At 36.8% G+C, this 26169-nt stretch overlaps 1 protein-coding gene across 3 annotated transcripts in view; it reads right to left on the minus strand.

Annotated features, from left to right (window-relative positions):
* The window catches only part of FXR1 (FMR1 autosomal homolog 1), a 59165-nt gene that overhangs the window by 6042 nt on the left and 26954 nt on the right, over nt 1–26169 (minus strand). For 2 of the 3 annotated variants that reach the window (XM_027875871.1, XM_027875873.1), the window contains exons 2-14: nt 25478–25530; nt 24176–24269; nt 21176–21247; nt 19382–19530; nt 19059–19152; nt 18250–18366; nt 17361–17531; nt 15918–15996; nt 11519–11628; nt 9656–9742; nt 8169–8376; nt 2379–2582; nt 781–981 (exon numbers count right to left, since the gene is read on the minus strand). In XM_027875871.1, coding sequence (XP_027731672.1) covers nt 781–981; nt 2379–2582; nt 8169–8376; nt 9656–9742; nt 11519–11628; nt 15918–15996; nt 17361–17531; nt 18250–18366; nt 19059–19152; nt 19382–19530; nt 21176–21247; nt 24176–24269; nt 25478–25530 — 1639 coding nt within the window. The remainder of the gene's footprint in view (nt 1–780; nt 982–2378; nt 2583–8168; nt 8377–9655; nt 9743–11518; nt 11629–15917; nt 15997–17360; nt 17532–18249; nt 18367–19058; nt 19153–19381; nt 19531–21175; nt 21248–24175; nt 24270–25477; nt 25531–26169) is intronic. The other variant, XM_027875872.1, reaches the window with a different exon arrangement.

The raw sequence follows: 26169 nt of genomic DNA on the forward strand, positions 1-26169 counted from the left end.
TGCCTGACCCCTGAAGCGACGCCTGCGGCTACGATTGCGTCGCTGGGGTTTTTTTTCACTATCATCTGCAATTGCAAAGTTTACCATGAACTATTCTGACAATAAAAAGTCTCTCCTTCAAAGATTTAAGGGGGAAAGAGAAATTGTTTAAACACACACCAATGATAAACAATATACAGTACTTTTATGAAATACACTGCTATATCTTGAACATTCTACAAAGAGATAAGCTGAATATGATCTACAGATTACAGGATGCACAACATTTAAGAATCACATACATTCCTCAGACTATTGAGGAGGTAAGGCCATGTCATCTGGAGGATTATGGGCAGGGATATTTCCATAATACTGACATTTTAACCTGCTTTTACAAGCACACATATAAATATGGACAGAGATCTACACACTTCCCCAGTGGGGTGTTAACAGAAACATATGAACTAATGTTCCAATTCTGAGGTTTTGCTCCCTAACTGGGGGTGGTGTCTGGGGAAGGTATCTTGTCAGGGCAATGAGGGCAGGGGTGCCTTATATTGCTTTAGTACTTCACTGATTTAACAGCAGCCCTGATAGCCACTGAAGTCATCCCACCCACATTGAGAAATCCAAGGTATTTGGCTACAAAACAGGCTTTACAGGTTGAGAACTAGTCACATGGGTCTTACGTCAGACACAAGTTACCAATACTGCTTACAATGTTCTCAACTAAAATTCAACTCGTAAATTACATTTAAAACTTCACAGATTAATGACATATGTACCTAAGTGTTTACATACCTAGACCATTTTCATTAACAGAAGCAGTGTCTGACTCTGTCATTCCGTCCATGAGGACAGCATCGTCATCAGTCCTCCGTCTACGAGACCGCCGGCGGCGGTTAGTGCTGTGATGGGACTCACTGGCATCAGTGTCTGCAGTCTGGTCAGACTCTGTATTGTCGAGCAGGCTGTAAGGATTGCTGTCCGGATCTTTAAGCACTGTATTTGAAGGAAACAGTTATGCCCCAGTTAGGACTTTTATTTGCTAAGTCACTAATTTCACCAAAGATCAAATACTTGAAAATAGACGAAAAAAGGCCACACTGTCAAAAGTGCTTTTCTATACAAAATTCTAAGGTTCAGAATCTTGAAAAGTCCAAATATTAAATTCCACGCTTTCTCTAAAGTTCACTTATTACACCACTATTACTGAAAGAACTTTGTCCTTAGCAGATTACAGGCTGTGCGCTGCACTGGTTTTTAATGGCCTACTTTTCAGTTGTCATCAACAATTAACTGTATTTCCATGCAATGGCCACAGTGATGTTACTGTAAACAGAAACAATCCTAACAACTCTGCACAAAAGCAGGAAGAAGGATGAAGATTTATTAGACTTGTTTACTAATGATCAGATAACCTGGGAAAAGCTTATTGCTGTTCCAATTGTAAAACTACAACATGTTAACTACAAAACGGATCCAAACAATCATTATAATTATAACCAGTGAAGAAAACACTGATGAGTAAAGCAATTTATCTACCGTTAAGGACTGTCTCACAGTGATCCAGTGAAGCTGCTATCTATTACTCTCATCCCATTTCAGAGATGAGAAAAGGGAGAGGCTCAGGAGAGTGACTTGGTCACTCATCTTTGTCTTAAGGCTGAGATTCAAATCTAGGTCCTTCCTAATTCAAAGGAGAGCATTCATGTGATGCCGTCTCCTGGGATCACTACAAATCATATACCCTAGTGAACTAAATATAAATAACTCATGAGCTAGGTTATGAGAGATATTCAACAAACACACACACACACAAAACAAACCCCCCACCCCCCAACCTTATTTTCTTATAGTAACTAGGAGCATACTAATACAATACTGAGTAGCCAAAGGATACTACTGGGGACATTCATGGAGGGCAATAAAGCCTAGGGGCTCAAGCATAACAGCTCTGAATGGTCCTGAATTATCATCTTTTTAATAAACTGTGAAGCAGTATCTATTCCTTTTGACAAAGGCATACAATATAAAGCAAGGCCTATTGGCCTCTGTTAAAATCAGACATGTTCTGATTTATGCATCCAATACGTAGATTATTAAACTGTAGGCTCACATTTTTGGTTCATATCCTTCCAACCCAAAAAGTTGGAGCGTCACTCATACCACCTAATTAACCTGGGGCACACACTACTGTTAAATGAGAGGGTCTTCAGTGCTCTGTGGGCATCCCCTGCCTCTAACATACACACCCCTGTGTATCCTTCACCTTGTAGTTATGAGAACAGAGCAGAAGCAGCAGTTGTATATCTATAGCTCTATAACAGGAAACTAAAAAGTGCCAGGCTCACACTCATTTTCAAGAGAAATGCCCCTAACATCGCAGAGCATATTACCGGAGCTAATTGATGACTTTCCACCACGGGGCCCCCCACGTCCTCGACCCCCTGAAACGCTTCGGCCCCTCCCTCCAGGGCGTCTCCGGCTGTCCCGCTGGTGTCTGCTCTCTCGGTCATCTTCTCCAGCCAGCGACCAATCACTCAGCTCATCTTTACGTTCAGACTCTGTTTCGGAGGGATTAGACAGTTCGGAGTTTGTGCCTGAAAAGAAAAAGAACATTAACTAATTGCATTAAGTCAACACATTTTTAAAGTCAGTATTTGTTTAGCTGTTGATAGTTACCACTAAACAAAATATAATGATGTTAACTACTCAACATACTGAAGTAGCACTAAACTTTGCCAAATTAAAATGCCATCATCAACAATTCTGAAAAACTTACTTTTCTCAGGTGGAAAATCTGATACCAAAAGTCATAATGGGCAAATGACTAACATTAAGATTTAGGAAATTTATCAACAGATCTGGACGCTCACAAAGATACTATCTATTGGAAACTTTAATAATTTAAGTTTTACATATGGATAAAAACTGGAAATACTAAGCTGAAGGTATGGCTATCTTCTATGACTTTCATAACAATGAAAACTGACCTGTGATCTGAAGTCACGCCAATGCAGTACAAAGTGTAGTGCAGCTGAATGGAACTACAGAAACCCGGTAGGTCAAAATTTCATTCGCTGTCAAAGGCTATTTAGATTCTTTTAATCATAGCTATCCAAGTCAGTCAAGTTGAGAAGCAGAAGTATAAAAATGCCACTGTTTAGCATACATTTAGGATTTCTGTCAAATCTTAGTGTTCTGTACATGACATTCTTATTTTCTATTTCCATGCCTTTCCCCAAAGGTCTCTCCATTACAAAGAATGCCCTGTCCTCCCGGGTATCCACCAAATCTTACCCATTCTTCACAGTTCACACCTAGTTGTTCCTGCCCCCAGCCCACCACTCTGTACCAGTTCTAGAGGACATACTGTATAAAAATAGGTAAGTAAGTAATTAAATGTGTATTGTCTTCGACAATTCGCATTTATTTTGGAGCTAGAGATCCTGACCCCTAAAATAGACCATAGGCTCCATGAGGATATGGATACCTCTATGCATCTTCAAAATTGTTGATGCTCCAAAATGCAAAGTACCACACAAACTATTTTAAATGGGCCACAGTACACAAAGAGTTAATGAATCTCCATGAGCTGTGTTTATTTTCCAGGCATTTTCTTTGAATAACCCTAAGCCTCTCATGCCACACAAAAATGGACAACTTACAAATAATGAAGTTGCTTAGCAACTACTCTCAATTATGCATCCCATTATATAAAAGGTTTAAACATTTTAAAAGCTTCAGTAAAGATTTAACAAAGTCTCCTCCTTTCCTACCTCCCCTTTGTTAACAAAATTCTCAAAAAACCCTTTTTTCACAAGCTGCTCAATGTTTGACTAGAACACAACTACAACTCAGTAGTGACATACAAAGAGAAGGTGGCAAGGTCTAAGCACACTGAAGAAAAACTAGGAGATTATACTCAATTAAGATGAATAGTTTTACCTCTCTGGGAATGATTAGTATGGACTTCAAAGTCCCAAAATATTCCTGATTCCCAACTGTGAGGTAAACAGCTTCAAGACCTGAGAACTTTTATCATAAGGCTATGTGGTTACAAAGATAACAAATGAAAAGGAAACCTGAAAAGGAAAGGGTGAGTCTGGGAGGGTTCCTTGATTGTTTAACCAGTATTAAGAAAATTATTAGCATACGGCATATACAGGTGGCCTTGAATGCATTTGAACCAAGGCATTTCTTTGCTCCATCCACTGCTTTTAGAGAAGACCAACAACATAGAGACAGAGGGGAATGTACCTAGTTTTCAAAGGTATTCAGGGAACAAAAAAACAAACAAAAACAAACCAAAAAATACTTCTAATCCAAAAATGACATTTGTAGTGTAGTGTAAGGAACATATACATCCCACAACAGTGAATCACCCTCAGAAGTCTCAGAAGAGCCTTTAAATCACAGGTGGGACACTGGGAAAGCTGGCCACGGAAGAGGCAACAGTGGGTAGTGAAGAAGGCTGACTGTGGAAAACATGAGAACTATAGTAGAAGGTAGAGATTGGGTACACGAGAAAAGTGAAGCTCTGGGAATGGGTAGGTCTACAGGACACAAATGTAGAAGCTGGGAGGAAGCCAAAACAAACTTAAAACCTCATTTAGCCAATTAAGCTCATTGCAAAGCTCCATAAGCTTTAACTACACTTAAAATTCTCTTCACAGGCCTGATCCTCATCATCGTGTCTCTCTACTGCCACTTCAAACTGCTTCCCTCATTTTAAAAAATTCCCAAGTGGGAAGACTGTGCCTCTACACTTAACAAAGGGCTAACTTAGACTGAATTTGAAAAGCTTCTTCTCAGCTAGGATAAAGAAAGTATTGATCTTTGCATCAATTAACTGATAAAAACTTAATATGCCTAAGAGTGTAACAGCAAGAACCATTTCCCAATATATTTACACGATCAAAGACATGAACAATCAGTTCTAAAATAAATCATCAAAAACACAAAATAAAATCTGAGATTTCAAAAGAACTGACAGAGTAAGTATGACTACAAAACCCAATATACTAATGACCAACAATGTAAACAATAAAAATTAAATGAATGCTATGTAATTATAATGACCAAAACATGACACTGTGAAAAGTGTAGGGGAGGGGGGAAAACCCTCTTCTCATACAGGAGAGTGTGAAAACAAGAGGACATGTATGATCAGGGAATGGTACATATACAGTCAAATCTGATCAACGTCTTAGCTGTCTGACCTTGCTTTAAAATTTTTTTTTTTTTTTTTTTTTGCCATAAAGCATAGTCTGAGTAGGGGAGGGGATTTGGAAGAAGGCCTACGAAGCAATACATTTTAAATTTCTGTTAAAATTATGATTTCAAAATTTGAAGGAGGAATACAGCCAAGAAACAACAAAGTGTGAATAACAGATAATTCTGTTTTCACATCATTAGTCCAAAAACACTCTACCATAATAATGATCGGGAAAAAAAAAAACACTTTTTTGGAAAAAGTTTTAAAATCATTTTTAGCAGATATAAAGTCCACCTGTCCAGATTTTTAAATTCCTGAGAAAATTAGACAAACTGTAAGGACTTTTTTTTAACTCTTCCCCAAGAATGACAGTATGGAAATAAGTGCCATATAATAAGCACACTTGTAAACAAATTTTATAGACTAAATTCAATTCAAAAGTAACAACCAGCCATAATGAGTCTACGAATTGTTCCTGAAGTGACTTAGATGTAAGAGTGCCACCTACTGAATAATCCAAAAAAATTTTGTAGTTATAGTGATTTTCCAAAATTATTATATGCGTCTTGTTAATATCGGCAAAATCCTTTTCTCCATATCATAGTATTGTTTGACTCTCTAATAGATGAACAAAGGCCAACATATACACCACCCCCCCCCTTCATGCCTAAAATAGCCCTTCAAGGCTACTGAGAATCTGAATAGTGTAAAGGTGGGATGGGAATACATCTAAAGCACATGGACAGGTGGGCAAAGACAGAAGCTTCTTGTATAGAAGGAATGACAAAAGCAGGCCATTTGATTGGGATAGAGATGTTAGGTGCAAAGGGTACTTGAGGAACAATCCCCCTGGGAAAGCAGGGAGGAGTCGGATGGGTGTGTTACTTATTATCCACCCAACAACTGTACCTATGGATCCCTGCAAGCTGCATGTTGACATATTAACACTATTTTGTAAAACATCTCCAAATTACATTTGGATTTGACTCAAAGCCTGCATGAACTCTGCTCTAAAGAGTGCTGTGGTCAGCTGGGGGCTTTTAGAAAAGCCCTCAGGCAGCTCTGTGGAGGTTGTAAGGAGGGGAGATACTGAACACTGAGGCTCATGTCCAGGCAAGAGATGATGAGGCCTCAACTCAGGGGATCAATGACTGAGACGGGTTCATTTTGAACTTCTTTAGATTTCAGAAAGAATTAAAAAGGCAAGAAATGAGTGATTGGAGAAATAAGAAAAGCATCTATTTGTAAAAGTGGGAAAAAGAACACTCCTAAATCATAATATAATTATGCCTTCTATTTTTCCATTTATGCCTTGGGCCTAAAATGAATGGTACACAAAAGCATTCCACCATATAGCAACACGTTATGACAAGGATGTTGGAAAAAATACAGCAAAGTGGCCCTAAGAAATTAACTCATCAGTGTTAATATCATCTTTTATGACAAAACAATATTTAGTAATTGTTACATGAAGGCATGATTCCTGATTCATTAAATAACGTGGGCCCCCCCACACACGTTTGGGGGGAGAGGAAGTCAAGGCATATTTGTATGTTTGTGACAATAGATTTTGCCATCACACTTGAACAGATGGCCAATAAAAGTACTGTCCACAGGAACAAAATTTCTGCATTTTTTTTTGTTTCAAAAGTATAGTTAAAATATTTTCCTTTGACATCCTGTGTCTGCTGGTAGAAAAAAGGATCCATAGCACAAATTTCTGTTCGAATTTAGTCTTTGGAAATAGTCTCTCTATATACAGTTCCATTTATTTTCTCTTCTCAGAAAACAGCTTCAAAGTCTGTGTTCTTTTTGCCATAGTGACCAGGAAAATTATAAGCTAATTCAGCGCCCAAATACAGTAATCTAAGATGTCTAAGCTTTATTAATTCTGTTTCCCTTTTGAGGAAATTTTCCTTTACACATGGTTTTATTTTAAATTCTCTTAATCTTGACTATTTTGCATTGTTTATTTCTATAAACCCCTCAAATTCACCTAAAGTATGTGTGCTACAAATCTTAAAAATTTCTAAATAATGGTAACTTTTAACATGAAAAACTCTTTAAAAACTCTATTTCTTGACAGAACCTTCAAGCATCTCCTACAAAGAGAATTTGGTGATAAACAGAAGATACTCTCTGACTCCTAAGTAGAAAAGGCACGAAGAGAGAGTTCGCATCTGAAGTGACAACTGGTTAGCTAGCTATGTATGCACAAGAGAGCACTGGCTAGAAACGTCTTTCCATTACCTAGCCCATTTCCACGAATGTAGATGAGGTAATGTAACAAAGTAGAAAGAAAAGGGAGGAGATTAGTGACATCAGTGGTGACCAGAAAGGGCAGAAACGGAAATCTCAAACCCCTAAAGCTCTACTGCCTGAGACACCCAGAAGCTCCAGGCACAAGACACCTTTGTGTGAGGGTCAGAGATCTTACAGCCTTCAGCTGACCACAATTCCATCAGTGACAGATAATGTAAGTCATAAAAAGGAATATACTCCAGCCTACAGAATGTCTAACACAAGCAATTAATCCAGAGGACATGGCTCTTTTTATTTCTTTTTTTTTGGCAAGGCAATCAGGTTAAGTGACTTGCCCAGAGTAACACAGCTAGTGAGTATATATCTAAGGCTGGATTTGAACTCAGGTCCTCATGACTCTAGGGCCAGCACTCTATACACTGCGCCACTTAGCTGCTCCATTTTCATTCCTTCAAACAGCCCTTTGCTTATTATTATCAATCACTATACTGAACTATCCACTCAGTTAGTTGTTCATATTCATTCCACTTTTAAGATCAATTGGCAAATAACTGGATATGAAAATCAGGCTTAGGGAGAGGAGTATTAGTATTTCCTGCCAAATATTGAAAATTTAAGTTTCACAAAATATGCAACATAACCACGTACATCTATCCCAAAAAATCAAAACTGCATTATATCAATAAATACAAATCATTATTTTTACCATAACCAGATGTATAATTAGGGCCGCGACGACCTCTGCCTCTTCCACTATAAGACCTAGAACCTTGTACAGAAGAAACGGTACTCTCATCAGTGGCATAGCCTTTCTCTTTTTCAGGCCCTCTGGTGGAAGAGGGTCTGAAACCCATACCGATCTGCCGGAGCTGCTCATCAATCTGAAGCCTCTCCATTCTTAGCTGCTCTACTTCCTGGAATAAAAAGATGAAGCCTTATGAGTCATCTTTCCTTCAGAGCTCGTACATTAATTCCATTCTGCCCCAGCCTAAGAGAACCTATGGCACCACAGTGTATTCAATCATCAAAAAACATTAGATCATATTATCCATGCTGTAATGAATTGGATCAGCTACTAAGGATTTTTTAAAAATTGTTACTTGATGAAAAAATAATGCTGATACTTTTTTTAAACTATTGGTTTTAACAGCAAGGATCTCAGAACATCTTTACAGAGCTTTTGAACAGGGACTAGATCAAATGATTAACATGTAATAAAACCATTTGAAAGCCAGAGTAAAAACCCTAAGTTATGTTTAAATCTTTTAAAAGGTATATATTCTATTATCAAGTTCCTTGGGTGCCCTACTCAACTATTTTATCAGTTGATTACCTGAAGAGTTATACAGAATTTTTTAACAGAAGTTTTCAAGCAATGCCACCTTGATTAACAGGCAGGAGATGTTTTTTTCTGAGACACAAAAGTAGCCAGTTTATGCTGAACTTCTCAGAAGCATCTGTATCTATGTATTTTCTATATTAAAGATATGCATTAATTTTAATTCTCTTTCTGTCACATAGAGAAAGGAGCAGAAGATATTCTGGTAGCTAATACAAAGGCTAGAATATAGAAACAAAGATTATCCTTTTCCTCAGTTCTCTCAGTTGAGCAGGACTAGATTTCCCCTGTCACAAGGACAGCAAACTGAGACTGAAGGCACATGATTCAAGAACTTCAAGTGCCCCAGAGCTGCTCTACAGAAAGTGCCTAATACCAAAATAAGATTTCAGAAGCTTTGAAATAAACACCCTATAAAAGTCTGGAGTCAAAAAACCAAGATTAGAAATAAGAGCAAGTAAACATTCAAGAGAAAGGTACTGAAATACATGAGAATATGCGCGTTCTTTATACCTTACTCTTATGTATCAGCTCCACATCATGTACAATTACTGCTAAGAGTTTGTGGTGACTTCCCAAAACAAGTTCTTAATTGGGAGCTGAATTTCTATTTAACATGAAATAGATAACACTCAACCTGTCAAAAAAAATTCTCAGCAGAGCAAAATTGAGGGGGGCAGAGCCAAGATGGCAGAGTAAAAGCAGTGACTTGCTTGAGCTCTCCCCCAAACCCCTCTAAATACCTGTAAAAAATGGCTTCAAACAAATTCTAAAGCAGCAGAACCCACAAAAAGCCAAAGTGAAACAAATTTCCAACCCAAAATAAAATTGAGATTTCTATTCAGAACACCTACCTTCAGGTAAGCAATATGATATTCTAGAAGAACTTGCACATTTCCAATGCTTTCTTTAGTGCCAACAAATACAAATGGGACCATTCCCTGGAAAGAAAGGGGATGAAGGGAGTGCATGGGAAGGTAAAAAGAATCTTCATTATAAAAATTCCAAAGTGAAGTTGGATATAGCAATATTCAAATAAAATTTAAAAACACATTCACCTCTTTTCATTTAATTGATGACAACAAAAATAAACTAAAAGTATTGTAAAGAATCTAAAACATATAAAACGCTTAGTTCCTCCCTGAGCTTCTTAAAAACCTTATTTTAGTGTTCAAAGAGTAAGAACACCAGTTGGCCCCCCTATCCCCCAAAGACAGACTAGCTTTCTCATTTGGTTCAATTCTCAGAAGCTTTTAGGTTAACACCATCTATGACTATGAATTGAACTTAAGTTGGAAAACTCTTCCATATTCCTTCAACGGCAACAATTCATGGAACCAACCATCTCTCTCCTGGTCTCCACGAAAAGGACTCAGCCAACTTAGCTGTAATGAGGTAGAAACCCCCACTCTGAACCAGCTCAAACTGGTAGAAGTTTTCCTTATAGAAAGGCACAAGGTAGTGGGGGTGTCTGTACAGAGGGAGATTCGCTAAACAAAGCAGGAGCTGTGCAGGTGCTTGAAGGAGATAGGATGGACCAGCCAGGAGGAAGCTGGAGACGTGTGAGGTTGCTGTGTTAAAGTACACAATTTAAGTGGAGTTATGTCCATTTGATTTAACTCCTTTGAGGGAAAGCCAGATTGAGGTAGGAGTCAAGAGGGACTTAACTATCAGGCTAAGGAGTGTGGACTTGATCCGATTGAAGAGTCCAGAGTCCAGGAGGAAGGACAAACTGGATGAAGGAAGAGCAGCAAAGCTGTCACTGGGTTCCTAGGACGTGTATGATTTACTCCCAAAGAAGAGTAAGTATAGGTTTGGTGACTGATGTGCAGGGGGGATTGAAGGAGAAAGAGCAGGTAAAGATAAATTATAGATTTTAATCAGAGTCACTAATAGACTGGCATCAACAGGCAACTGAGGGAGGTGGGGAGATGTTTGGGGAATAAAGTTGTTTTTGAAATGAGTGGAATACACTTGTAGCAGGGAATTTGAAGTATAGGATAGATGTTCTGGAGATAAGTGAAGACTCAGGACAGGAAACTATGTAGAAAAGAGATGAAGCCACAGGAGTACACAAGGTCTCCAGGGAAAGTATAGGCAAAAAACAGAAAGCTGATGACATCAGGGAATATTTATGTATATTATTGAAGGAAGAAAAAAAAAAAACCACTGAAAAGCAAAAAAGCATTATGCAAAAGCAATTTTCAAAGTGAGATAGGACAAAAAATAACCCCAAGTGAGATTCAGAGAGGCAAATAAATACCTTTAGCTCAAGGTAACAAAGTTCATTAAATAGTAGAAAACCAGGACCATGTTGAGTCATGTTACTTTACCAATAAAGTATTTTTATTGACAGGTTAATCTTTTACACCGTATTTTAATTTTAAGAAAATGTTTTAAAATGTCCATGTCAGTAGACAGACTTAAGATCTCCAAATCTAAAACACCACCAAATTCTCAAAGGGCCCACCACTCTTTTATCACTTAAGCAATCACCTAAAATATTCTATCATTTCCTCAGGTTTCACCACTGTTCAAGTTTAAGCAATACCTAGAAGGCCTTATTACAGAGACCAAGAATAGGAAATTAATTGAAAAACAACATATGTAACCAACTAGAATAATTGAAAATTTAAAAAACTACATCAATAAATCAATTAGGAAGAGCACATGAAAGTAAAGTTTCAAAAAAGGAAAGGCTTAAAAAATCAACTTACATCTTCTCTTGGTAGTTTATTTTCATTGTCTCCTTCAATTCTCACCCTAACTACTCCAGATTTGTCCACAATCTCTTGAATCACCTTGCCATTTTTCCCAATAACTTTTCCTTTAATGAGAAAACAAGGACATAACTTATTAAAATGCCACTTTTGTAATTTTACCAGCAACATGAACAAATTATTACTAGCTCTAAGTTCGTGAACCAAGCTAACCTCTGCTTCATTGCCAATTCATCAGTAGTCAGAATATTAACCAACAAAACAAGAGGCAGCCCAAAGATTCCTCCTCTTTGGAAAGGACACAGCCTCCACAATACTGTTATCATGTTGAACTCAGATGTGAGACCACATGGTCATTCCTTAAAAGTCATGTCTGCACCAGACCTCTGCTTTTATTTAAAATATAAATTCTTATAGACTTAACATTTTCATAAAGCTTAAACATTATGCCTGGAAGCTCAGCAATTGACTGGCATTATCCAACTAAACAATCTGAAGGATCTATGTTCACTTCATTTTTATTTAGAAGATACTTGTGATTTCATCAATGCATAGAACTCTAGGTAGGTGTGGATAAAATCCTACATCAGTCAATAGATCTCCCGGAATTGAGAATTTAAATGGCTTTGCGCACATATCTAGCATGCTGAAAGGCAGGACTTGAAACTAGGTCTTCCTAACATCATGGTTTGGACCTCTAATTATTGCAAATTATGACATAGATGAATTTATAATGACATACATATATAGACAATACTGGTGGGATTATTAGTAAATGATCACATTTCTATTCCCATGGTATTGGGAATCCTCCCATGCCAGTACCTCATTAAAGAAATCTGGCTTTTCAAAGACTAAACTACTGGAAAGCTATTCTTGGAAGCCCTACAATAATGGAATCTTCAAAAGGGAGAGTATCTGTTGTCCATGGATTAAGAGGCTCATCACAAGACTGACCCTGTGAGAAGGAGCACCCACACCAATATTCATTACTATCCTTCAGTGCAATCCAGAGTGTTCCATTTCCACAAGTCTCATACTTTACACCACAAAGGCAGCTTTCTACTTAACACAGTACAGAGAACTTGAAAGCATAATTAATCTGCTAATTGTTTTTCCTTATTCATACACTGGCTGATGTTGGAACACACATTAAAAATAAAAAACATTATAATGAATCTATTTCTGTGATTTTTCACACTTTTAATTTCTAGCTCAGTTATTTGCTGAAGACCCACTGTGAACAGGGCACTGTGATTCACAGTACTGTGGGGAAAATATAAAAAGAATACAGCTCTCTCTATCTTAAAGTAACTCAAAATCTAGTTTGCTAACTAAAAATATTCCTATGAAAAGAAGGAATATCACTTGGCATCCCCCCAACTTAGAGCTCTCTGTGTCTGCTTTACAGTTTACAAAGCACTTTCCTCACAACAACCCTGTGAAGTAGGTTGGGCAACGATCTTTAAAGATGATAAAAATATGGCTCAGAGATGTTCAAGGACTTTCCCCAAGTCACACAGCTACTAAGTGAAAGAAAGAGAACTCAAGCCAGGACTCCCGTCACAAAGTCCTGTGCTCTTTCCACCATACTACTCTCTAGCAAACCTAATCCAAAACTAGGAATTGTTTAGTAAATCCATGAAAAGTATAATACAAATTCCATGAAAGATTCTATTATCCCATTGATTTACATTAATAAATCATATTCATTCCCTCAGAACCATCCAGTATTAACCTAGACCTGTGCTGCTTCTTGGTAAAGAAGTTGTAAAAACCACATTTTTGCCACAGCATGCAGGGAAGGTTGGAGTCAACACAAAATAAGTAATAGAGCAGTGGTAGCACCAAGCCAGCCTCAGCCAAGAAGTGAAAAGGTCCCTCTCCCACCTCCAGCTTCATCCCCACAAACAGTCAGGTAAGGAAAATCAATCCAAGAGTTAATAGCGGCAGCCAGCCACTGAATGAAGAAGACATGCTGATGGAGCCAGCCCTCCTCAGTCCCGAATAGCATCCCCAACAGGACGTCAGCAGGTTAATCCAACGGCAGCGTTCCTTTGCCAATTCTGTGGAGTCCTAACAGGGATTCTATCCTTGGCTCTAAGATGCAGGCAATTTACTGAGGAGAAAGCAAGCCCCTCTTGTGAAGTCTCCCAGTTCAATCTTCTCCCCAAACCCTAAGGTCTCTGACCCTCCCCCTCCCTCCCATGTGAGCTATAGCAGTAGTAGGTGAACTCAAATCACCCTTCTTGGGGCCAGTGGCAGGAACCTACCTGCAAGTTTTAATCAGCCCCACCACAGACTGAATGTGTACCATTTCCATAGGTATAAATTCCACAGAGCAGAATGACAAAGTGAAGCATACCTGCAGTACAAATTGAGCATAAGTGCTGGGGGGGACACAGAGTGGAGAGATGAACTGGAAGTGAGGAAACTGGGAAACATGAGGTTGTCAGGGGACATTTGCAACCTAGAAGGTTTGAGCTGTGACTTCCTAAACACCAGTGTTGGACTGATTTTCCTGGTGGTCATGGCCAAGAATGTAAAAGATTCATTTCTCATCTCACTCCTCTGTCTCTCTCTGATGTGCCAAGAGTATTCTGGGTTTAAGGTCAGTACTACACATATGCCATGGGAAAAGTCTCTCCTACAAGCTTGGGGCAATGTCAAGGTTGCACTGCTCAGAGGGGAGCTTGCTGCTACTGCTCTCCTATCCTGCCCAGGATCATGCAATTCAAACAACACAGAGCAATCCAAGCAGAAAGGAAGAAACTTAAAAGCTACCGAATCAACCTAAGCAAGAGATCGTCCTCACTGCCAATTCCCTGATTTTTTCAGGAATTCCCAGGTACTTTTCAACCCTGTAAATCCTACCCAGAGACCATGGAAAGGCAATACAGAATTTTAAAACAGCAAGATACTCGCTATCAAGATGAGGTTACTGAGGCTGAAGAATAAATAAATGATAACTAACTTAAGCACTATGGAAACAAAGCCCACATTAATTAAAAAAAAAAACCCAAAAAACAAAAACAAAAACACCAGCCTGTCAAACAAGCACATTGAGTTTTTTCCCTTTGTATTGTATTTTAACCCTCAATGCCTTTCCCTATAGAATAAATGAGCAGTTTAATCCTAAAATAATTGACAACCAAAGATAGGCACATCACCAATAAGAAAATGCCTGTTTATTTTTTAATTAAAAAGAAAAAATTTTTAAATTATGTTGAAATCACAATACTATGGAATTCAAAGATGTGTTCCAAATACTTGGTTGTCAAAAGGTCAATACAGAAATATTCTAGTATTTTTAAATATGAGATATCATTGAGTACATTCTACAAGAATTTTGCTATAATGATGGTCATAGAATAATGGCTTTGGAACTGAAGGGACTTCAGGTCACATAGTATAGCCTGTCCTTTTGCTGGTAAGGAAATGGAATTCCAGAAGTAAAATATTTTGCTCAAAGCCATGTGGTAGAGCCAAGATGTGAAGCTAGCTTTGCTGATTCCAAATTCAATACCCTTTCTACTTCTGCCTTCAGGATTTAGGCAATAGTTGCTTATAGTAAGAATCTTATTTCATCCTTTGGATTACTTATTTAAATAAAGGGCTACTTTAAATCACCACCTTAAATCAGTCATTTTTATTTCAAACAGTTCAGTGCATTGTGTTTATATGTCAAGTCAAGTAAGCTGAAATGGAGACCACTATGAAGGCAAAAGAAACAGGAGCACAAAGGGTTGTTCGCTAAAGGAAGTTAGTGTTGCTGCAACTCTAATCGTGTTTCTTGACTGCTAATCTAAAGTTGTAACCCAAAGGTTCCTCAAAGAAATCAGGGAAGCTCCAATGGCATCAAATGGGAATTTGAATAGCTAAGATTCTCCCCCTGAATACCATACTCACACCAGATATCATCCCTCCTGAGTATCAATTTCTAAATCTTCTCAGTCTTTCCTCTTCTAAGTTAAACAAGGGAATAAATATATTTTCACATACTAAATAAAAATGAAATCCTACAACTCTGAGTAGTACATGAGTACCAGGGACCCTGAAGGGATAAGGGGAGTACAGGAAGCAGGAAGGTGTTCATTTCCAACATCTGTCTTCTGTAGTGCTTCATATACAATACGGAAAACAAAATTAAGTATTTTGCTTTTCTTTTTCACACGAGTAGAAAACAAGAATTAGGGCAAAGTAGGCAAGTTGCAAAATCCAATTCTACAGCTATTAGATTCTCACTATAGATGTGAACACAAGTATACCTGTAATCTGCAAAAGTCTAAGCAGCCTAAATGGAAAAGTATCATCACATTATTTAATTCAACATAACGTCACTTTATTATCTATTTGAGTGCTTTTAAATAAATTAGGATTTAGTAGTGTTACATACCAACTAGATTTCTAGGAACCTGAATAAAATCCTCCACAAATTCCAAGAAACCTCTAGCCTTTTTTACAGCATCAGCACTCTAGAAAAGGGAAAATAAAAAAACAAAAATAATCAAGTATTAGAGTTATCCAGCCACACCTGAAATACTGTGTGAGAAAAAGGCCATTTGCTAAGTAGACTAATGATGCTCCCCTAAAAGGTCGGCTGTCTGAACACTGAAGATACAATGGGGTTGTGACGATACTCTGAGACAGGCCTGCACAGCCTTCTTTTGGCCCTCGGACCCTGAAAAACATAGAGGATGTACCTATGACTGAGGTCATCCTTAGGCCCCAAGGAATTCTCAGACAGAGCTAATATGGCTCACTGGTACTTTAAGACGACGTGATAAAGAGGCCTAATACTCTTGGGCAGGCCTGTACAACAAAACATGTAACCCAGTAACTGTTACAGGGCTCTGAGAACCAAAGAATTTTAAAGCTGTACATGATGTGAATATCATCATCTAATCTAAGACCCCAATTTACTAATGAGATTATGTCACAAGCCCATGTCAGTACTAAAGACTTAAAGTTTTTCTTCCAATAATAGTACAGAAATGGTTTAAATTTCCTTCTATGCTAAGGCAGAGTTGAAATACTTTAACCTGACAACTTTAAGAAAAAAAATTTTTTAATGAGATGATTTTCAAAATCATTTGACCAGATGCTAGTCAAATTCAACCTGAATGCTAATGGGGAAATTTTAAGGGAAATCTGAAGAAGTTAAAAGATTAGCACAGTTGAGATGAAGAAAGCTATGTGACCCCAAGAGTTAATCTGAAAGAACACTGCTTTCACTTCTGAACAAATCAGAGTGAAGCCAATGATTAAAAAAAAAGGGAGTGGGGGGATCAATTAGCTGTTTCACTTAAAGGACCAAAAATAAAAAATTATCGATATAACTTCAATCATTAGGGTTTAGAAGAATAATTTGGATAAAACTGCAGCATTTAATTAACATTCTCTGGCACAGATTTAGAGAATAGAAAATAATGCTACTCTGTTGTAAAAGTTTACACATCACTCATGCTTTTCATTAAGAGACTATAGAATTAACAGTATGAAGAAACAGGTTTGAAACATGTCCCCAAACACAGATGAGCAGGGTAGCATACATTTCTAGCAGAAGTAGAAGTTATACATACATTACTACATACTGTAACAGCTCCATTTCTGATTTACTTTAATTTTAAAATTAATACACAGCCTACTCTCCCCTTTCCCACTCAACTGAAACTCTTCCCATTGTTAAAATAAAATGATAAATGTCCTAATTTGGTTTAAAATGACAGTCAATCATTTTAGACAATATAGTCTAAGCAAAAACAATTTTAAAAAAGCTACAGTAAATTGAGTGTAATACATTAAATGTAATCATTATGGGAAAGCCACCAAATTTTACCTCTCCGTAGATCCTAAATGTTCCAGTATCCTCATCCAGTTCAATTGCTGTGACTCCTGGAACCTTTCTGGCCTGCTGAATATTACTACCATGGGTTCCTATTGCAAGACCCATTAAGTCTTCTCTCACAATAAATTCTTCATGAAACGCTGCTGCCAATTGTTTTGTACACTAGGAAAACATAGGAAATTATTTACTATACAGCATCACAGAAAAAAGTCAAACATTTACAATCAGCAATTCCCAAGGTAATCCTATAATTTGCAAAAGTAGCATTTTCTCCTAGTCTGCAGTACAGAGTTCCCAAAATCAAACAGAAAGTTTGATTTTTTGTTAACTTGAATTCAGAATACATTTGATAGAAACCATATGACAAATAGCAACTGTTGGCAGAATGGGCCACGCAAATATTTCAGCTATGTTATAGGCTAACTTTGTTTTAAATGTTAGCCTGAGAAGATAACTATGGGAATGTATTAACCCACATTTCAGCCAATGCAGAAAACAAGAAGCACTCAAAGGAAAGAGATGAAGATAGCTCTACTCTACACAATCACTGAACAGGTCTGGAGCTGTATGATAAAAGTAAAACAGAAAACCACAACTGGAGGAAAATGCTGGTTCCACATGTCCTTCTTTCATGTATTCAGCATAGCTATCCTGTAAATCAGTGTCAAACTCAAATAGGCATAGTGACATAGAATTTGTTATTTATGTTGTATTTTCATTAAACATTTCCCAAGTACATCTTAAGCTGCTTAGGGGTTTCTTATGCAGAATCTTTACAACCTATGCCCTAGAATCACTACTCAGACAACTAGTGCCCAAACTCAAGCAAATAATGATTTATAATACTGAAATAACTGGACATTAACCAAAACCTACTTACTTCTAAATGTTTGGTGGCTTCTTCATTTCTTGACATAAGCATCAGTTTGGTACGAATACTTCGCAAATGCATATCACTTAAAATATTGACCCTCTTCACAGTTGCTTCACTGGCAGACTACAAAATAAAAAAACTCAAGTGGAAAATGTTGTGTTTGTGAGAAAATTAACATCCCAAGTGAATATATACAGAAACAAGGAATTTGTCTACTTTTTAGTAAGCCTTTACTATGTGCTGGATTACCTCCGTGGTAAGTATAACAGAAAGAAAAAGAAAAGTTAGTCTTGCCCTGAAGTCACTCACTGTCTGTCAGGGGAGACAATATATACAAAGAAATATGTATAAAATACAGCGTTCTATGATTCCATCATCAGGGGTAGAAAATATAAAACGTAATATATGATAACAGAAAATGAGACTAAAGGTCCCTATCAGATTTTTTTTAATCTATCAGTTTTGCTCATTTTTCCCCCTATTCTTTCTCTGGATTAAAGAAGGGAAAGGGAAGAGGATACAAGGGAAAAATTAGACAATATAAAATTTCATTTCTTAAATGTAACGTCAATACTACAAGAATTAAAAAGAGGCCTAGGTGAATCAGTAGGACTTATGGGAAGGCAAAGCGTCCTTAAGAATGAAAAGGCCTGCAAGGTTAGATATAATTCATATGCATCCCTGCAGGCAGTACCCCCCCATTAATGGGATCCTCCAAGAGCTGCAGAAGCATCAGCACTTACAGTATTGTGATCTGTACATATCATTATTAAGTTGGAGATGTTTATTCTATTTAAAATGAAGTAACATCTTACCAGTATCATTAACTGTGTGGTTTCAGCATGGTAAAAAATCCGGCATGCTCCCACTGCTTTTTTAAAATCTTTATGTGCATTTTCATTAGCACACCTAGAAAGAAATTGATATGTAGGTTTTTATTAACAGGTAATATTATAACAACAGTAACATAATGAATGTGACTCCGAATATTAAGTTCCTCAGTATAATAATTCTGCTTCACAAAAACCTTTTCTCCTCTAGAAGATTTTAACGGCCATTGAGAAGAAGAGGATTTCTACAGCAAGAGATAGTCATTTTAAATACTTAAAATGATTGAATAGTAAACAGAATTACTCACGCCTCCCTTAAATCCTCAGGAACATCTACTGTGCATTTAAAGAAGGTGTTTTTTTTGACAGTTTTGTTTTGATTGACAGGTCGAAGTCGTTCAAAGGTGACAATTTCATTGTAAGTGGCATCACAAGCAGCATATTCAATGACATAAAACTGGAAAAGAGTAAGATAGACTAAAATACTCTCATTTGAAGAGAAAAGGTACAAATATTCTAGTACAAAAGTCCCACTAATACCATTCAACTTTTGTGTATTTGTCCACGCATGACCTAACTGTAACTCAATTGCTTCTGCCTAAGATTAAAGTACCTACATTTGTATGCCTTAGTAGATTTTCTTATGCTGTTTTTAATCCCTAGATTCCCAAAACTTGTGGCATTTCAAATTTACTAATGATAGGCTCTATCTAACTGTTTCACATTAGATGTGGGTGCCATGTTATATTGATAATGACTTTGTGTTTAAGGACAATTGACAAAAGCAATCAATATGTATGTGTGTTGTTCACTAAGATGTCAGACACAATTTCTTTATAACAACGTATCAGTATCTTTATCCCTTTTTCAGGTCCAGAAAAGAGTCATGAGGGAACATGGTCACAACAGCAAGTGGTAGAGAGGTCTTAACCTAATACTTTTAATTCCAATTCCAGTGCTCTCTCCACTGTTTTGCAACACAATCAACAATTTTATCTGTATGAAAATTAGACACATTATACAGTTGAAGAGAAACCCTACTTGCAACTTTTCTTAAATCTCTGTAAATATCATATAAAAAAAATTCTTTTCCAAAGTGGTATTTTTAGACATTTGGCATTAGTAGGTTAATTCTTAGGATTCTTTTATTTTTAAACCAAAAAATTATCTCACCATCTAATTCCAAAGGTGTGGCAAAGAAATTCACAAAAAAGGAAGTTTTAACTACTGTCTCAGTCCAATTCTCAGATGAGGGAAAAGTACGCTGTCTTTAATAAGCTTGGCTATGGGACAATACCAGTAACTCATAAAGTCCCTACCAAACCATAGTAGGAATGTGGTAAGAAGACTTAGGGGAAAGTGGATGAGAGTAGCATAAGATAGACTGGAATTGATTCTGAAGTCTACTGTTAAACTAATACTGGTGGTAGACCGCCAACTAGTTCAGCAGGGATGAAAGCATAGGCCAGCAGACCCAAAGCAAGGCCCTATTTGTGACACGCATCCTGTTGATGTAGCAACCCCTCGGATACCTCTGTCCCATTTCATTCAGTGCCCCTGCCAAGGATGCTCCCACCCATCTTACATTCAGCCCTAACTCCAGGTCCTGGTGGTTGTACTGTGAGTATACAGGGGCATTTCCATGGTGAAGCTGATACTGGTTATATATTAGCTAGCGTAGTACCCAACTATTCAAGAGCTCTTCCTGAGAAATACTTATTTCTTTACATGCCACCAAAAGGTGATCAGTGGACACCCAAATGGAACCCTCTTTCTAAAGGTACTTGGTTCTAGGTATACTGTTACTCACCGATCACAGATTTCAACTATCTAAATGAATGATTGCAAATTATCTACCTCTTCCCACCACCCCTTCCTACAAGCAAGTCATTCTAGACAAAACATGATTTCTTAGGCACAGAATTTTGAAGTCAAGAAAGATATTTAAAGGGTACTACTACTATTGCTATTACTTTCAGCAATGATCCCTTTCCCAAACAATCATTCTACGTACAAGATTGTTCTGAATTATTTCTTCATCGCCATTCACTAGATGGCAGAGGGAAAAAAATGCAACCTATTAGGTGTTAAAAATAACTTACTTCTCCTTTCATCATCCGAACTTTTGCAAGCCACCACCCACATGGTTCTTGGTCATTTGCTCTTGAATAAACCTGAAGACATAGTTATAAAATTTAAACACTCAGATCATATCACAGATTATCCAAATTACCATCCTGAATTGACATATTGCTAAAAAGATGTGATTGATTCCATCAGGATAATTAGGAGGATACAAATCATCTAATTTTTTTTGTTGAATTCTGCTTGAAAAAAATGTTTCCCAGACACTTCAAGTTTTATTATTAGAATTAAGATTGCATTTAACAAACAGGAAAAAGGCCCTCAGCTTAAATTCTAAATTCTTGGGTTTTAGCATATGAATAATTACTCTTCAAACTCTCACCAGGCAAGCTTCCACACATCTTAAGATAACCATCTTGTTTCAGTTTTGTCAACATTTTTTTGTTGTTGAGTCCTTTCAGTTATGTCCTTTTAGTCTGTTCATGACTCCATTTGGGGTTTTCTTGGCAGAGATACTGGAGTGGTTTGCCATTTCCTTCTCCAACTCATTTGACAGATGAGGAAACTGAGGCAACCAGAGTTAAGTGACTTGTCCAGGGTCACAAAGCTAAGTGTCTTAGGCCAGATTAGGTCTTCCTGCCTCCAGGCCTGACACTTTATCCACTGTTGCACTTAGCTACCTATTACTATGAATCAATTATTTCAAAGGTTGATGAATCTTTCATGAAAATTCACTTCAAACCAAGCGTATGATATTTAGCTTCTTTGACAGGAATGTAAATTACTTAATTACATTTATGGTTATTTTTTAAAAATAAGATACAGACTATATTCGTTATATTTTAACAGATTCTTAACTACTGTTAAATTCTGCTATTAAGACCCTTCAGTTCTTTTTTGGGTGGCTGTAGGGGTGAGAAAGAAACCCTGTAAGCTTGCCAGTGTAGGGTATTTGACCACAGTCGATTAGCACCACAGTACCTTTCAGTATGTTCAGATGAAAAGTTGTTTCTGAAAAACTTTTTTTGTCCTTTGCAACATTAGAAACCTAGAAATTTTACTTTGTTTCCAGAAATGTAAAGTGATTAAGAGGCTCTAAAAAGTTATTTTGTCTTTTAAAAAACAAATCTTCAGTTTCATCTCTAAAGACTGTATTTCACAATCACTGTCTAAAATAGCAAAATCTGTTTATAATATTCCATTTAAATTTAGAACTCAACACTTAAGTGTTAAAAAAAATTGTTTAAGCAAGCAATTGGGGAAAAATATAAAATATCAGAAAATATTCCATTTAATGAGAAAAAAACTGGTTATAGTAATCTGCCTTACAAATTTTTTCATACTTTCCAATTATTAAAATTTCTATGATGACGGAATTGAGTGTGATTTTCCTTCTCAAATTTATCTCAAAACGGTTGTTGCCACTCTCCATGACAACCTTTAAAAAATATATTTTGCTAAGTTGAACTGGGTAGGTAGAAGCATAATGGCCCTATTACATACATATCTGATGTCCTTGGTTCCCTCTTAAAGACCTGGGGGATGAGACCAGGAAGGACTCTTATAAAATGATTTAATGATCAGATTAAAAGAAGGAAGAAGTCTTAGAACAGAGTTTACCACTGACCAGGGGGAAAGAAGAATCCTTAAGAGGGAAACTGATAGTTTTAGGAAAATGATTCTCCAGAGGGCCAAGTTAAGTGACAATTAAGCTCATTAAACAAAATTGTTAAATGAACTTTTACCTGAGCTTGGTTAATTATGTTTTTATCTTATTGTGGTATTTTGTGTTTGTCTGAGAATACATTAAAACTGCATAAAAATAGTTTGTGTAACTCTGGGGGTAGTCAGCTTAAGATAAATCTCACAGAATATATGCGCCAAAGCCAGAGTAAGGATGGCATTATTCCCTCCCTCCTCCTCTTCCCCTATTTTATGTGTTGAGATAAGTCTGTTTCATTCTGATCCTCTAGCCTCTCTTAATGTTGTTGACTTTTTATCTCCTAGTGTGTTTTCTACCACTTCTTGATGATTCAATTTTGTTTTGTTTTTACCCTGTAGATAAGTCTATTAAAAAAAACAAAAACCTCTAAATATATGTAATTAATGTCATCTCATGCTTTTCTTGAGAATTGTAATGATTTACCATTGCTGTATTTCTCTGGAAGGGAATGGTGGGAAGCAAAGAGATAGTGAGAATATAATAAAAAATGCTGGTGACAGGAGACTGTGGATGTGGAAAGCTGCAGAGGCCATCAGCCTCAGCTGGCCTGTGGCTGAATTGCCTTTTTCCTATTCTTTGTTACAAAGCATAGCTCACTGAGGAAAGGGAAATGAAGGAATATATGCAGAAATGAAGATGCAGGTTTTTTTTAAAAAGAGATACAAAAAACTGACTACTAAAAAGCATTAGATAAGATAAACTGGTTAAAATTTCAGTTAATAATTCCCAATTTAACCACAATCAACTTTCATGCATAAGAAATTAATTCTGTGGTATCTTTTATTTACCTAAGCGTAAGAAAGGTTTAGCTTTCACAAACTTTCTATTCTAACCAGTGAGGGCTTTTCAAAATTTCTAAGAACGATAGGAAATTCTTTCAGTGCAAACAAAATCCTTTCCTTCTGATTTCCCTCCATTTTCCTCTCTGGTCCTTTGATCCCTGTCCTTGCTTCCCAGCCCTCATTTTCTTGTTTTCTTTCAAAATGACTATTAAGATAGAAACTGAAGTTTGTTTTTTAAGCTCCCCTTGTCTTTGAAAGGTATTTGTAGGCCTAGTTTTTTCCCAGTGTACAAATCACCTTTTGACTTCAAAAAGGAAAAAAACACATATTCCAGAATGACCAAACAATACACCAATCTCTAAGAATGCCACCTGCATCCTCTACAAATGACGTGCTGGTTTCATTCATTTTATAGTAGTCAATGACAGCAAAGAAAAAAATTCCAAGGAATTAACTTGTTTGTGCTTTAAATAGATTATCAATGTTTGTACAATAAACATGAAATCGCTTACCTCTACTTCATCTCCTTCACTAATTTCTTTTTTTATATCAGGAGGAGGAGGTAATCTGACTTCATTAAATGGAACTTGGCGTTCAGGCTGCCAGCTGAAAATTAAAGATGTTTTATACAATGCTTATATAAAACTATTTCTCACATAAAAGAGCATATATTATCACATCTTTATAATTAACTTCATAGTCATCAACTAAAAACTGAAACATAATACTGTAGATATCAGTGGGGTACCAACATAGAACATTAAAAGCTTACCATGAAGACTTATGAACATAAAAACAACTATAACCTGTCAGAAATGACACATAAGTTTTAATTTGGAAATACACTACTGCTATAAAAACCTTTTATTTTGGAAATGGCAAAGCCATCTAACATTTGCTCTAAGGGTTTTGTCCTTTTGTTTGGGAGGGAGGAGCAGGTAGAAGAAAAGAAAGTAACTGAAGTATTCTGAACTACGTTCCATGGAGTTACAAGCTATTAAAATTGCTATCTAAAAATCCAGACAACTTAGAAACCGAATGCTAGTAGTCAACTTCCAATGTTGCCTGAAATAAAACATGGCAAATCTATACCTTCTTTTTCTAATATGGATGAAAATAGTTCCCACCCTTTTGGGCAGAGGTCTCCTCAAAATGACTAGTTTGTTGACTTGATTGGGAGCTGGGGGGTGGGGGGAAGATGGGGATTTGGCATGGCAGCAGCTCAAATATGCTGAGAGGGGCCTGGCAGCCCTGGACTGTGCTATGTAATATTCTCACCTCCATCAAAACTTTCCAGACTAAACTAATGCAGCTCAAAATAACGTTTGCCTTTCCCATTTTTTCAGCTTCCATGCTTATGGTTTGTTACAAGGGGACCCAGCACTTGACAATATAGAGCTCTGAATGGTTTACTTGTTATATGGAACTGGTCTAAATATTAACTGCATAATTTTCAGAGTATGTGTGTTTGCTTTTAAAGAGGTCTTAAGGTATGCTGGAGCATATTTGGACTAAATGAATTTTTATTAAAGGGAGGTTTACAGCCTTTTATCTCTACCTTTCTTCTACATCCTAAAATATGTTGTCTAATTACTATGCCAAGACTAGTGCTAATTCTTGATTCCTCCCTACCATTGTACCTCCCAGTTTCAAGCCCTGTCCAACTACTTCAGAAATTAACCTGTCCCTTACATTTGTCTTTTTATACCTTTTTCAAACTCAAGACTCAGAAATAAAGACTCAACAAACAGATGATGTACTAAGAAAGAAAAAAAAACTCCATAATTTTAAGGTTAATAGTAAGAAAAACTTACTTATTTTCAAAAACAACTGTCAGGGAATCTTCATGAACATCTTTGATAAATCCCTATAAAAACAAAAAATAAGGTCACATATTCAAAGTCAGTTCAATGTTATATAAAAAGGTTTTTTAAATGACTTTGGGGAAAATCTAAACACAGAATTATTGTTATCTTTACTAAAATGATCAGGTCATTAGATTCATTCTCTTTTACTTTATGAGTATCATGTTAACATCTTGAAGTCTTAAAAAATAAGTTCAGATGTCACATTGTTTGAGTATACTATTATGCTGAGCTAAGAACTTAAAGGGGGTGAGTGGAGTGGAAAGGAGATATTGACATAAACCTCTTATTACAACACTGCAAAACAAGTTGTAGCTACCATAGTGCATCAGGGAGGGAAGCCGGTCCCCAGGTGATAAGTTTGTATGAAGGCAGTTTGCATAAGATGTTTCTTACACACAAAGCACCACAACTTCTCAGTATGGTCGGACACTTTGTTTATACTGCCATCCCTTGCTTCTATCCTGTTACCAAAAACAACGTCTAATCCAACTTCCACACGAGAGTCCTTCAAATATTTTAAGATGATGGACAAGAAGTACAGGGAAAACTGAAAAGCAGTCTGTTAGAAATTGAGTGTGGACAAACATCTTAACCCATGTACCATAATAATCTAAATATGGATGTGACCAGAATGCTAA

Source organism: Vombatus ursinus, unplaced genomic scaffold (assembly GCF_900497805.2).
Source record: "Vombatus ursinus unplaced genomic scaffold, bare-nosed wombat genome assembly UNPS02014810.1, whole genome shotgun sequence".
Lineage (NCBI taxonomy): Eukaryota > Metazoa > Chordata > Mammalia > Diprotodontia > Vombatidae > Vombatus > Vombatus ursinus.